At 31.5% G+C, this 14481-nt stretch overlaps 1 protein-coding gene across 1 annotated transcript; it reads right to left on the reverse strand.

Moving 5' to 3' along the window:
* Positions 1 to 7455: 7455 nt before the first annotated feature.
* LOC123902999 (FCS-Like Zinc finger 8-like) lies at positions 7456 to 8866 on the reverse strand. Its single transcript, XM_045952849.1, has 2 exons — positions 7821 to 8866; positions 7456 to 7706 (listed from the first exon to the last, which is right to left on the reverse strand). Exons 1-2 carry the CDS (start codon positions 8504 to 8506, stop codon positions 7637 to 7639), a joined length of 756 nt encoding a protein of 251 aa, XP_045808805.1. The 5' UTR covers positions 8507 to 8866; the 3' UTR covers positions 7456 to 7636.
* Positions 8867 to 14481: the final 5615 nt, after the last annotated feature.

The raw sequence follows: 14481 nt of genomic DNA on the forward strand, positions 1-14481 counted from the left end.
AAATATGTTGTACTGTATTAAGTAGGGATGTTGATGGTCTGACGTGGACAGCCAATATGACCCAACTATTTGGTCCATAGACTGATTTGTGTTCCACTAGAAAATAAACACAGAAAGAAAAATATGGTAAAAATGAGTATCATTTTATGACTAAGTAGCATTTAAAAATGGGTGTAGTCCTACACTCCTACCTAAACATTATTATCTCTTAACGTAAACTACTATTATTCCCATTCCATCAAGTTAATCCTTTAATTGTTTTAAAAATAGAATGTTTAGGAATTAACTTGATGAATTAATTAAAAAAATTAAATTAGTTCACTTTAAATTAGGGGTTACCTTAAGCCTTATTACTTCTTTACATGTAATAAAGGACAATATAACAATTCTTCTTTTTCCATGTTTTTAAATGGTTATTTTTTATACACCAAAATATTCAATGTTAGTAGTTAGCTGTTATTTTTGTTAGCCCTTACGAATGAGGATTTATTTACATTTCTCTAAGTGCACTAGTGGAGTTCAAACTCTTGAAGTTATCACTATTATTTTAAATTATCCATATATTTCCTAAAGTTGTCTAAAAAATAATATAAAGTTGTCTGCATATATATATTTTTTAAAAAAGTTGGCTCTATTATTTCATCTCTACATAGATATATTTGCAATAAGAAACCTGCGTGTTTGGACGGGTTGCCATTTTAGCTGTAGATGAGTAGTTATATCATCAATGGACTTCCATGATATTGTCTCATGGAATTTTTCACAATTTTCACCTTTCCCATATCGTCGTGTCATGGGCTTCCATTTTTTGTTTTCACGAGTTATGTTATTTTCAATCTCCACAATTTTCACCTCTCTCGGTTTTTCTATTGGTTCGCTTTCTTTCATCTATTTGGGTGTTCCAATTTTCAAAGGTAAGCCACAGACCTGTCATTTTGCCCCTATTTTTGATAAAATCAAGCTCAAATTAGCTAAGTGGAAGGCTTCTCTTCTTTCTTATTCTGGGAGGGTCCAATTGCTCAAAAGTGTTATCCAAAGCATGTTAATTTATTCCATAACCATTTATTCTTGGCCTGTCAGTGTAATCAAGGATTTGGAAAAACTTATGAGAAACTTTCTTTGGAGTGGTGACATGAACGCTAGAAAGTTGGTTACAGTGCCCTGGCATATTGTTTGTTCCACTTTGGATGAAGGGGGTCTAGGAGTCAGATCTTTATCTTCCTTGAACCAAGCCTCTAATCTGAAGCTCATTTGGGATCTGATGAACTCCAATAGCCTTTGGGCTAGCTTCTTGAGAAGTAGAGTTGTCAGAAACAAAAGTTTTATCAGGCACCACATCTACTCTTCTGTTTGGTCCAGTATTAAAGCTCAAATTCATAATCTTTGGAATAACACTTGTTGGATGATTGGCAATGGTAGACGAATTAATTTTTTGCTTCATAATTGGAGTGGTGTTCCTTTAGTGGATTTGTTTAATGTCCCTCGCAACCTTCAAAGTCAATTAAACTATCCAGTTTCAGATTTTATCTTTGACCACCAGTGGCACATTCCCATGGATATTCAGACTGCTTTCCCTCAACTGCTGTCTTATCTTCAGCAATTCTCCATCCCCTTTGAAGATAAAGAGGACTTTCTTATTTGGAACCACACTACTTCTGGTGAGTTGACCATGAAAGATGCTTATCAATTTTTCTCTAATCCTGGTCCTACTGCTAGCTGGTCCAAAACCATATGGAATATTGCTATCCCTCCTTCTAAATCCTTCTTGGTGTGGAGGCTTTTTCATCACAAAATGCCAACTGATGATGCTTTATCAGCTAGAGGTTTTTATCTAACCTCTATGTGCAGCTTATGTAAAAAGCAAAGTGAATCCTCTTTGCATTTGTTTTTACAATGTCCTTTTGCTTTGTCTATTTGGCATTGGTTGGCCTCTATAATTAATCAAAGGCTTGATTTGAGTTCATACACATCCATTTTGAACATAACCAGTGCTGGATGGAACCCTCAGTGCAGAATCACAATAACTGCTGCAGTTATAAACATCTTCAATAGTATTTGGCAAAGCAGGAATAACTTAAGGTTCAAAAATATTAAGCCAAACTTGACTTCTATCATATCTCAAATCATTGCTTCAGTTTCTTTAACTGGTAATTGCTCTACTTTGTCTTCTAACTCATCTATTACTAATTTTAGTATCTTGAAATTTTTTAAAATCAATATACATCATGTTAGGCCCCCTAAGATCATTGAGGTTTTGTGGCAACCACCTATGTTTGGTTGGTATAAATGTAACACAGATGGAGCTTCATTGGGTAATCCTGGTATTGCTGCTTGTTCTGGTATTTTTAGAAACCATAGAGGTGAAATGGTTAGTTGTTTTTCCAAGCATTTGGGGTTGGCTAATGCTTTGTTTGCGGAAGCAATGGGGGTCATTCTTGCTATTGAACATGCATATGCTCAGAATTGGTCTCATCTTTGGATAGAAAGTGATTCTAAACTAGTCTCCTTGGCCTTTAAATCTCCGAATATCATTCCTTGGAAACTAAAGAACAGATGGATGAACTGTATATACATGACTAGAAACATGAGCTTCATTATATCTCACATCTATAGGGAGGGCAATCATTGTGCAGACAAGCTTGCTAATCTCGGGCTATCTTTACAAGGTTTCACATGGTGGACATCTGCTCCAGTTGAAATTAGGGAAGATTTAACTAGAAATAGGTTAGGTTTTCCTTATTTTAGATGTTGCTAGCTAGTTGTTTTGTTTCCTTTGTTGAGGGTTTAGGTTTGGTCCCCCCTCTTTTGTATCCCACTTTTTATTTTTATCTATGATATTTGAAGTTTAAAAAAAAAAAAATCTCCACAAGCTGTCATGCTTATTGTGAACTCTCTCTTCTAAATTTCAAATGATAACAATTTTTGTTGACATTTTTAAAATTTTTTTTAGGTACAAAGCTAGATATATTTAATTTTTTTTTTATATTGCATATCGTTATTATTACTAAAATAATATGGAGCTATTCATACTCACGTAACACCTATCTATATATGTAGTGAAAAAACCAATTTGGGTTGGAATAGTGGTGCTGACTTGAGACCTTAGGGTTTGCTCCTCTCAAAATTTTAGGTTCGATTTTTTTTTTATGTTAATTTTGGTGTGCGTCCATACAGTACAAAAAAGTTCTGACTTTAAATGAGATCTTGCAAGTGAGCGGTGAGATTGATCTCGAATTAGTTGGTCCTTAGCTGAATGTCAAGTTTCAAAACCATGTAGTGAAAGGACTCATATTTACATTGTAATTTTAATTTGACAAACTAAATACATGTCTTTCTTATTTTTTATATATTATATACATTTAAAAAATACATACAAAATTATATTTGATATTAATATTCGATTTTTTCCCCTACAATTCCTCTTAATAATTTGGAAGTATTCACACAACAACCAATTAGAATACATAATTCATATACATGTGAAATAAAAGTTAGTTAAAATTTATGAGTATCACATGCAAACCTATTTATCTTACTTGCTCCCATTGATTATTGCATAAATAAATTATCAAAAAGTAGTGTATGTCGCCTTAAAATTTTGATGTTAAGAAATAATTTTTCATAAGATTATGTAAGTTGGTACTTTCATAAGATTATATAAGATTATGTAAGTCTTTACTTTTTTCATAAGATTATGTGACACCTTTGATGTTAATTTGTCATTCGTACAAACTATAGTAACTAATTAACGTTTGGAGATGCCAAATGAGTCACCATCTTTGGGGTTCCTTTTGCTTGTTCTTTACTATTACCATTAATTGATGATGAGCATTAAACATATTAGCATGCTATCACTTTTCAGTACTAATTGGGTCCCAATTTCGTTTGTGTTAATTCTTGAACTTTTCACCTTAGGCGCAACATTAATCCTTTGCGAACGTCAATTTCACAAGTTAATGATTCCCCAAGCACAATACTTATCTAGTTAAGGTAGCTGGTGGTTTTCATGCGCACCAAGTCTTGTTTACCATCTCCTTTCATTTTCACATGTCCTATATATTACGGTTGGATGTCATTCCACTTATTTATTTATTTATTTTGATTTAAATATGATTTTTTATTTTATTATTTATTTATTTATATAAAGAGGTGCAAAAGCCCCTAGAGAAAGAAATTAAACAACAACTAAACGAGGAGCACTAATCCCCATAACATCAACTAATTAACAAGAAAGACTGCATCCTAGAAGGACATTGATCATATATTTTCCGTAATTTGTCTCTCGATAGAATGATAAATCTTGATCTCCCAATTCAAAGCAATAAGTCAACAAATTTTCTGAATGAGTCGAATCTGAGGTCTTCCAACATCCCTCAAAACTTTGTGATGTATGCATCGCACCTATTCAAATTTCTAGAAAAACTACAAAGCCATTGTACATCTGTTCCTCTAATGATACCACCACAACCTCCTATATATGCGCCATCTATATTCAGTCGCACCCAACCATCATTTGGCTTCCACCAAGCAATCCAAGCCTCAACACACATGGAGTAGTAGTAAGCATAATGTTACCAAGATTAGTTGCGTTATATTGACAAACTCATCCCAAAACAACTCACTAAGGCAAATGAGGGCGGATGCATTAGACTCTATATATGTTGCTCTCAATTACTCCAAAGCCAAAGAAAATGATAGCACGATGCCCGCACACTCAACCAAGGTCTTGAGAGAGGTTTAAGGAAATTCACTATGATAATTCCATATATAGCATAAAATTCCTCACGAACATCAATCCGCAAGACAACACTCCCATGACGTGACACAATGTAGGGACTATTATTAAGTATGAAGTAAAATGTGGACACTAAAAACATATTTAACCCTAAAAACAATAGGCCCACACTGTGTCACGTTAGGCAAAGACCAATTTTGATAACGAAAATAATTGTAGAATTTTTTTTCACCATAAAAAAAATGTAGAAACTAATTGACGGCACAAATTGACAGCAAAGACCGATTTTAATAACGGAAATAATTATAGGATTTTTTTCACCATAAAAAAAATGTAGAAACTATTCTTGATTGTAGGATAAAATGTAGACCTAAAAACATATTTAATCCTTAGATATAATAGGAGCTCATCAACAAAACTTGTCATCATTGATGATACCCTCATTCTCAGTTTGCTGGATAAGAGCTGAAAATCCTTTAGTACTTGGGATGAATAAGAATGGAGAAAGATGATCTCTTTATTATAAGGCTAGTTTGGTCTTTATAAATTAAAATTGTGTAGGAAACTGATTCCACCCACATCCTAATCGGTTTTTATTTTTTTTATTTTATCAAAGAGAGATGTTGTTTAGACATTAAAATTTTATCGTCAAATTTGTTGGCAAATATTTTTTGTGTATATTTAGTTGATAGACATATTTCATTTTATATGCGGTGATCAGGACACGAACTTCAGACACTCCACATATCCATCTTAAATGTGGAATTTCTACCCACTAAATCACCTGACAATTATTTTTTTTAAATGAATATGTGCAATATATATCACATACAATATCAAGATTTTATTGTTCAAATAACATTCTTTACCCAAATCTGCTTTTGATCGAAACCTAACATTTATATAACTCCACAAATATAACACAATTTATTCTAACAGCTAGCTTTACTAATATCAATCTTTTAGGTATAACTCTTTTTTTATAACACTCCGAGACACGTCTTATTTAGACATGTACCGGTACATTGCTGAAGTAAGCAATTTTAATAGGTCCACAAATAATGTTTAATATAAAAAAATTAATAAATACTATTTATAAATCTATCACAATTGTCAATTTCAACAACAAATGTATCTATACATATCTAAATAAATGTGTACAGAATAATTCTTTTTTTTTTGGTTTATAATTCATTTTTTCCTTTTGTGTTTAAGAAGAGTATATGTAAACTTAAATAACACTTAATAATAATTTGAGATGGAGGGAATAGTACCTGTCCATGTTGCTTATCATATTAAATAAACCATTACATTTTTTTTTTCCTTTTTGGCACATACTTATAATGCTAATGACTTGATGTGTAGATCAATTTTTGTAATTTAATGTCAGAATAGCATTAAAACCGAACTCTGAAATTGTGGGATTCTCACTGTTGTTAATACGTACAAAGTTTCACATTGATGCCTAATACTCAATTATTTGGATGATGGAGTAATAGGCAAGGAAAAGGACCTATAACAAATGTATATTTCTCTGTCAGTGTCAGTTTTTTGAAGTATTATAATGGTTTGCTTGATTTATCTAAGTGAGGGGCGTGAAAACTGAAAAGCATAACAATAATAGAATACATCAATCATATTAATGTATTTTTTTTTTTTTTTATATTCTTTTTTCAAGAGTCTAACACACATACAGTATAACTCTGTTTGGTATGTACCAAAAAAAATATAACTATTTGGTAATGGCATAATTTGAGATTATCTCTTATAGCATACGATAAAAATGATCTGTTTTAACTTTTTTTTTCTTCACAAATTTATAATTTACTTTTACTAGTTTATAGCATTTAATTTATATTTTTTCTTAAATTTTTCTCTTATTATGAAACAAAATTAAATATTGATATTTATAAACTAGTTTAACTTCTAATTTATCAGACAATAAATTAGCTTATAAGACCATTGTTGTAGCAAGTGTGAAGTGAGTTAAATTTCACAATTTTTAAAAAAATTGAGTTTGAACACTTTATAAGTGAGATAACTCAGAAACCTAATGCCTTAAGATTTTAAGTAAAAGTGTGGTGTCCAACTCACTTGCATAGTTGCTCTGAGCTCAATATGGATAATCCCTGACTACCCAGCCCCTCGTGGCCCAACAGTGGTATTATGGTCGATGGTTCGACGGATGATTCAACTAGCTCCTTGTATCGAAAGTCTTTCTGATAAAGGCGGTCAGACAGAGTATAGTTGTTTAAGCACAATGTGGATGATCCTCTAGCTGCCATAAGCATAACCATAGTGCAAATAAGTCGAGTATGTTGACTCTCCTTATTAAAAAAATCTACTAAATTCATCAAGTTGTTCCAAAGAATCAAAACGACCAGTTATCAATGAAATTCCTTGTCGACTTTCTGTAAAATACATATTTGGACGGAGGCTTCCAAATATATCGTAAGCTAATCTCGTGTTGACAAATAACCAACCCGCAATGAATAGGAAGGGTATAGTAAATAGTAATGATATAAAGAATAGTATCGAATACCAACCTATTATATCAAACCTCTTTGCAACCTTTTATCATTTTGAGCTCCAATCATAATGTATTCTATTAATAAAAATCGGGAATCTTCTTGAGAGAAATAATTTATTGGTCCCCATTTAATAATTATATGCATTATCATCACCAACAACTAAGATAAGAAGGAAAATAAAAGGCAGTATTTTCAATCATATCATCATCTTCATAAGAACCAATTCAATACTACTCATTTCTTGAGATGAACTCTACAATACATTATACATCCTCTTTTATCTCTATTTGCAAGGTAGAAGGAGGAAAAACCACACAAATAGAACTTAAAAAAGGTAAATACTTAAAAGTAAATTGTGATCATCAAATTCTTAATTTTCTGCTCCATCTAACACCATCTCTTTGTGTCGACATTCTTGACTGCAAAAAGCTTTTTCACCTCTGCAAAAAAACAAAAAAACAAATTCATGCTCGTTAAAAAATGTCCCTCAAAGTATCTAAATGAATAAAAAAAGATGAAATAGAAAAATAAATACTTAAATTAACTAAACTTACCTGTAAATGAAGATGTCTTTTGTATGCTCAAGATGATTTTTGCAAGTGTGACAAAAACTAAGAAAATTCAGTGAAAAATAGTGAGGACTATTAGGGACAGAACAGTAACTTTCCACAACACAATTATCAAATATATGAGTTGTTTTTGGATTTGGACCATGTGATTTCACACATGTGTATTCTTCAGAAAGTTCCATTTCACGTCTCAAACTAAGAACACCATTTTGTGAATCATTGATTTTGCTACCAAAAAAATCAGTTTTTGACTCAAACGTGGAAGTGGGCAAGGGAGGAATTTTCACTCTAAGTTCAGTTCCAAACAGAACTTTTCTATTACTTAGTTTTTCAGAATTTTGATGAAAAGTTTCATCTTTTAGAACACCAACAAGACCAAGTCCAATGATTCTTGAATCTACTTTGTCTCTTGAGCTACTACAAACTTTGTTCCTATTGTTAATTGAGAAAGGATTCTCAAAATGACTTAAAGCTTTTGAGTCAAGAATTGATGTTGGACTTATCAAAGCTTCAGTTCCATAGAGAGATTTTTTAGAAGTGAAATGAAAATCTCTATAGTTTGGTGAACCAAATAGAGATGGAATAGTTGTAGTGATCAAGTTTTGATTTGGTGATTGTTCACCCATCAAACTTTGTCTGGTCACTACTCTTGATCTGTTTCTAAGTAGCATAAGTGCTTATTTTAAGCACTTTTAAGATGAAAAATAATAAAAAAAAAATGAAATTGAAAAGGAAAAAGAATCCAAAGTGAAAGTGTACTGAATTTGTCTTTGATGTTTTAATTTAGTTGAAGAAGAAAAAGCATGATTTAGTAGTGGTACATGTACTATTGCAACTTTGGGATTATTTTTCAGCTTTAATTCTGAAACTTTGAGGAGAAAAAAACAGAAAGAAAGAGAAGAAAAAGAGAGAAGCTTTTGACATGAGAGAGATATGACTGAATAATAATTATATGGGTTTTAAAGGAAGAAAAAGCAAAAGATGTTGTGTGCATGAAAATCAAACGTTAATTAATACTTCAAAGTTTTGCTTTCTTTTTTTTTAATGAAAAAAGTTGTATTCTATTTTTCTACATCTAAAATCTCAACCGTTGTCACTAAACATATTGATTTTTATTTTTATTTTGTCTTTTTCTGATCATTTATTTATTGTTAGTATATGATTTGATCCAAGGTATTTTGTCCTGACTCTGGTAATCTGGTGTGCCTTCGAACCATGAAACATGAAAAGAGTTTTTTTTTTTTTACCTTAATGGATTGGTTGACAAATTTAGGAATTGACATATTAGAAAAATTAGTGTCCCATTGATTTGTAAAAAACCAAGTAATACAAACAAAAAAACCTAAGCAAAATTTTAAGATAGAGTATTAAACAATTTTATGTGATATATATATATATATATATATATATATATATATATATATATATATATATATATATATATATATATATATATATATATATATATTTAATGAATAATAAGAAAATTTAGCGGCAAGGGAGAACCTCCACATACACCGTCCCTCAAACGATGATGACAATGACATCACTCTTAGATTTTGTCTGAAGATCTAGCGCTTCTTGAAGGTGGTCATTGGTCAGCGTCAGAGTGGTCATTCGCCACAAGGGGTGGGACGTTGACCACCAGAGGTCCTTGGGGGTCATGGGTGCCTAGTTGACGTGTATATTGAAAGTTTGTTAGTTGTTTCAATCTCTCGTGCGGGTGTTGGTATTTTTATCCTAGCCAAGGGTTCTCGAACCACCTCAGATTGCTGATGCAAAGCTTCAATGAGACTTCTCAAGAGTTCGTTCGTATCTTGTTCGACGCTCTGTACATTTTCTAGGGGCGAAAATTTATGAATTGGTTGAATTTAGGGTATTTTTGTGTAAGTGTTTCCTTCGAATTCCTGGATCTGAAGGTTTCCCTGAAGGACTTCTCCATTTATTTGATTATGACATACAAGTTTCGGTGAAGAAGATGACAAAGTTATTATTCTATCTGCTTGTTGGTTGCAGCGACGACGATGCTTGCTAGTTTGTGATGCATCGTAACTGGTTCGACGTTCTTTGGTGGTTAGCGTGATAGGTTGCGGATGCGTCGTTAACCGTTACTCGGCATGCGTTAACCATCTGATATGAAATGTGGGTGTGATTCCCAAGTAACGTCGTCAATGATCATCTTCGGATCTGATAATGCAAATTTATATAGGTGGAGAATTAGGGTCTATGGGAGCCTAGAACCGTCTTTTGGGACACGTGTCATGTGGACAGGTGTTATCTAATGGCAGAGTGACACAATCCAGCAATCCACGTGTCCTAGTGAGTGGTGGTCGCATGCGATTTAGGGTGTGTCCACTGTATGGTCCGCTTAGATAAGTGTGGTTTATGCGACCCTATTTAGTTCGCGAATGAGCCTTGGCCTAGTCCAGAATAGATATATAGAAAGAAGAAAAAAAACAATACAGTCACACCATTGGGTTTGTCGTGATTGTACTTGCACTGTTTCAACTCAATAACTCCATCTCAATTGGCATGGTATTACTAGGTGTACCAAAATATGACATTTTAGTATTATTTTTTCGATGCAAAGTAGTTTTATATACGCTTAATTGCATGTTTGGTCCCTCATGTTTGTTAGGTTTCAATTTGATCTTTTACGTTTAAAAAAATTCAAGATACTCCTTACGTAACAATAAGTTTGTCATTTTAGTCAAAATTATGTTTAAATTGTCCATGTGGCTAATAGAGTTGAATACGGGGACAACTTAGGCGAGTCTCACGTGAAATTTTTAGAAGAAATTAACCTAAAATTTGACGGAAATGACAGACTTGTATTGACCTTAACCTTAACATTTTAGTTACACTTCTTATTGCATTTACCACTAAGCCATATGAATTAATTTATTATATTTTCGGAACCAACATATAATCAATATGAGTCAAATGCCCAATTGTAACCACAAAACTCCAATTTATTTGTTACTTCTCCCACGATTTTTTTCTTTTTATCTGAAAATCCAATTTTTGTATGTAACCCAAAATCAAATTACCTCACTCTATAAAAATTCAATTTTTTTATTAAATAAAAATCAATTATTAACTAGGAATCGATATATCCTATACACCATCATTTTCAAGGGTATTTTGTGCATATTTGAAAGTTAATAACTAATTTCAATATTTTAATATTTTTCTTTAGGTGGTTACTTTCATTTTAATATTTTGTGTCATATATTTATACTCATATATTAATACGATAGCCTAATTTTTGTGTGATTTATGCATGATCTATGTGTTTTACTCAAATTAATAAGTTTTCCCGTTCTTTTATAACATCTGCAGGACCTATATTTATACTCATATATGAAAAAAAAAAATTACAGGACTATATTCACACTCATATATATATATATATATATATATATATATATATATATATATATTTAATACAGAGACCTAAGAAAATAAGATACATGTGAAAATTTCATGTTACCCCCCTCCCCCCTACTTAATAATTTGACACATCATCACTTTCATGGGTATTTTTTGTCATATTTGAAAGTTAGTAAATAATTTCAATATTTTAAAATTTTTCTTGAGGTGATTAATTCCATTTTAATATTTTACTCCTTCCATTTTTTTATAAGTGTTCACTTAGAATGGTAACACTAAATTAAGAAAGTGGATTTTTGCACATTATCTTCATATTATACTCTCATCTTAATTTACCAATAAATTCTATTTTTTGCACTCTTTCAAATAAATTTATTTTTATACAAAAATAAATTGGTAACAAATTCTATTTAAATATGAATATAACAAGGAAGAAACAAACTTTACTATCGTAAAAAAAAAGGAACAAAATTTCTTTTTAAAAAAAACTTTAGTTTTTCAAATATATATATATTTATATATATATACACACATATATTATTGAAAAAGATAATAATAATCTACTATCCAAGAAAACAAGATACTAATGAAATCTCTAATTTGTCCTTTTTAATTTTTTGACACATAATCTAATTCAGGGTTATTTGTGTCATTATTCAAAGTTAGTATAAAATAACTACCCATTATCTGATGGTTTCTCTTAAAGTCTGTAGAAAAAAACTTCTATTAAAGTTTGTAGGAAAAAACTTCTCATTATGTTACTCATATTTTAACTTCTACTTATTTTTCTTCTACTTCAATCCTTTATGATTGGAAACTTAAACATAGCATAAGCATATTGAAACTTCTGGTGTTTGTATCAATCTTTTAGAAGGTACAATCATGATTTTCTATTTTGTGTTTTTTTTTTTTTTGTATTTCATGTATTGTTGTTATACTGAAGTTATCAGAAACTTAAACATAGCATAAACATATTGAAACTTATGGTGTTTGTATCAATCTTTTAGAAGGTACAATCATGATTTTTTTTTTTGTGTTTTATTTTTTTTTTGTATTTCATGTATTGTTGTTATACTAAAGTTATCAGAAACAAACTTTTTTTTTTCTATTTCATGTATTGTTCTTATACTGAAGTTTTCATAAATAAATTGTTTTTTTTTTCTTCTATATTTTTCCTTTTTTTTTTGTTGCTCTTTTAAGTTTGTTACATCCTTATCTTTTTTTTTTTTTTGATATATTTATCTTTTTTTTTTGTTGTTGCTATTTTTATGTTTTTTTTTTCATATCACCAAAATGAATTTTCCCATTTTTTTGCTATTTTTTTTGTTTTTTGTTGATATTTTTTTTCTATATTTTTCCTTTTTTTGTTGCTCTTTTAAGTTTCTTACATCCTTATCTTTTTTAATTATTTTGTTGCTATTTTTAGGTTTTTTTTTTCATATCACCAAAATGAATTTTCCCCTTTTTTTGTGTTTTGTTGTTGTTGTTGATACTTTGTTCCTACTTTATTTCTTGATACTTTCTTCATACTTTATGACTTTTCTCCTTTTTCTACTTCATATCCCATATCTTCCAAACATTCGAACCATCCTTTAGCCACATATTTCTCATTACTTCCACCATTAACAGTCTCAACATCACATTCATATGACTTATTATTTGTCTCATCAATCAATGTTATCAACTTCTGATCCCTCAGCAAACATTGTTCTACAACACGCTTCGGAAATTCCTGAAACAACCCACAAATAATAATATTCAATTTTTAAAAATAGATTCTAAACTATATATACATCATAATTTGTTCAAAACAAAATTTCTTACAATCACACCATGTCCTTCACCTTCATATTTGTTGGATATTTGAATTGGCTTAATTTTGCTAAAACAAATATACTAACAATATGTTGGAAAATATGTTACAACATCATATTTATTCAAGGAAATCTCGCGCATTTATGAGAGCATCTGCTATATATGGAAATCCACTTAAAGAGCACGCTCAATGGAGATTTGATCTGATCGTGTATTTTAAGGATAAGATAAGACTTAATGGTACAACGGTATGATCACAATTATCCTATAAAGTCCTTAAACACTTTTGGAAAGTTTCTATACATTCTTGATGAAGATCAAAAGAGAATCAGATCATCCTTTATGATTCTCAAGGAGCGTCTGAGCATTTGTGAAGAAAGAGGAGCGTGCCTAATCATTATATATACGAAGACCAAGCTCAAGACTAAGGATCCAATTGAAAAATATTAGTTCACATATTGAGTCTTTGTTGAGTCTTTTATTGTTTGATTGTAATTCTTGCTTGTGGATTCTATAACACGAGTTAAGAAGTAAGTTTATTATTTTAAGGTGACTCCTAAGCTTTGAAGTACGGAGTTTACCGTGTGTCATTCACTTGAAGCTTTTAAGCAAAAGTGAAGTGTTGTCTTGGCAAGTTGTCACCACATCATTCCCAACATTGTATAATCAACACAGGTTGTGTTGTGTGAGTGGAAGTGAGATGGGATCTCATGTCTAGGAGTTCCTAGGCAGAAGTTGCATGAGTAGTGTCGAGGTTATAAGGCGTAAACCAAGGGTTTGCTGGAGGTCTTAGTTTAAGGCGTAAATCCTAGGGTTTGCTGGAGGTCTTAGTAACTAGAGCTATTAGTGGATTTCCTTCCTGGATTGGTATCCCCCAGAGTAGGCAGTTGGCTGAACTGGGTTAACAATTACTTGTGTCATTTATTTATTCTCTGTCAGTTTTTATATGTTATATAAGATGTGCCAACAATAGAAAACAACATTATTCACAAAGTAGTTGTTGGGACATCTTAGGCAACATCATTCTAGTGATACCAGAATTTCAATTGGCATCAGAGCAGGCACCCTGTTCTGTTATTTTGGGTGAGCTCCAGGGAGAGTACTTTCTGGTACAATGGATAAAGAAGGAGGGTCAGTGTCTAAACCCCCCTTACTGACAGGTCTTGAGAACTATGATTATTGGAAAGCTAAAATGGAGGCTTTCATAAAATCAATTGACAGCAGGACATGGAAGGCTGTGTTACGCGGATGGGAACCACCAATGGTTCTTGACAAAGATGGCAATAAAACTGATGTCAAGAAGCCAAATGATGAATGGACTAAAGATGAGGATGATCTGGCACTTGGCAACTCCAAAGCCTTGTATGCAATTTTTAATGGTGTGGATGCAAACATGTTCAGGCTTGTTAAGAGATGTATTACTGCTAAGCATGCCTGG

This window comes from Trifolium pratense, linkage group LG1 (assembly GCF_020283565.1).
Source record: "Trifolium pratense cultivar HEN17-A07 linkage group LG1, ARS_RC_1.1, whole genome shotgun sequence".
NCBI lineage: Eukaryota > Viridiplantae > Streptophyta > Magnoliopsida > Fabales > Fabaceae > Trifolium > Trifolium pratense.

Coding starts and splice junctions, on each gene's coding strand:
- LOC123902999 (XM_045952849.1), bottom strand. CDS start 8,506: ATGCTACTTAGAAACAGATCAAGAGTAGTGACCAGACAAAGTTTGATG. Junction 7,707..7,820: donor AAAGACATCTTCATTTACAG/GTAAGTTTAGTT, acceptor GTTTTTTTGCAG/AGGTGAAAAAGCTTTTTGCA.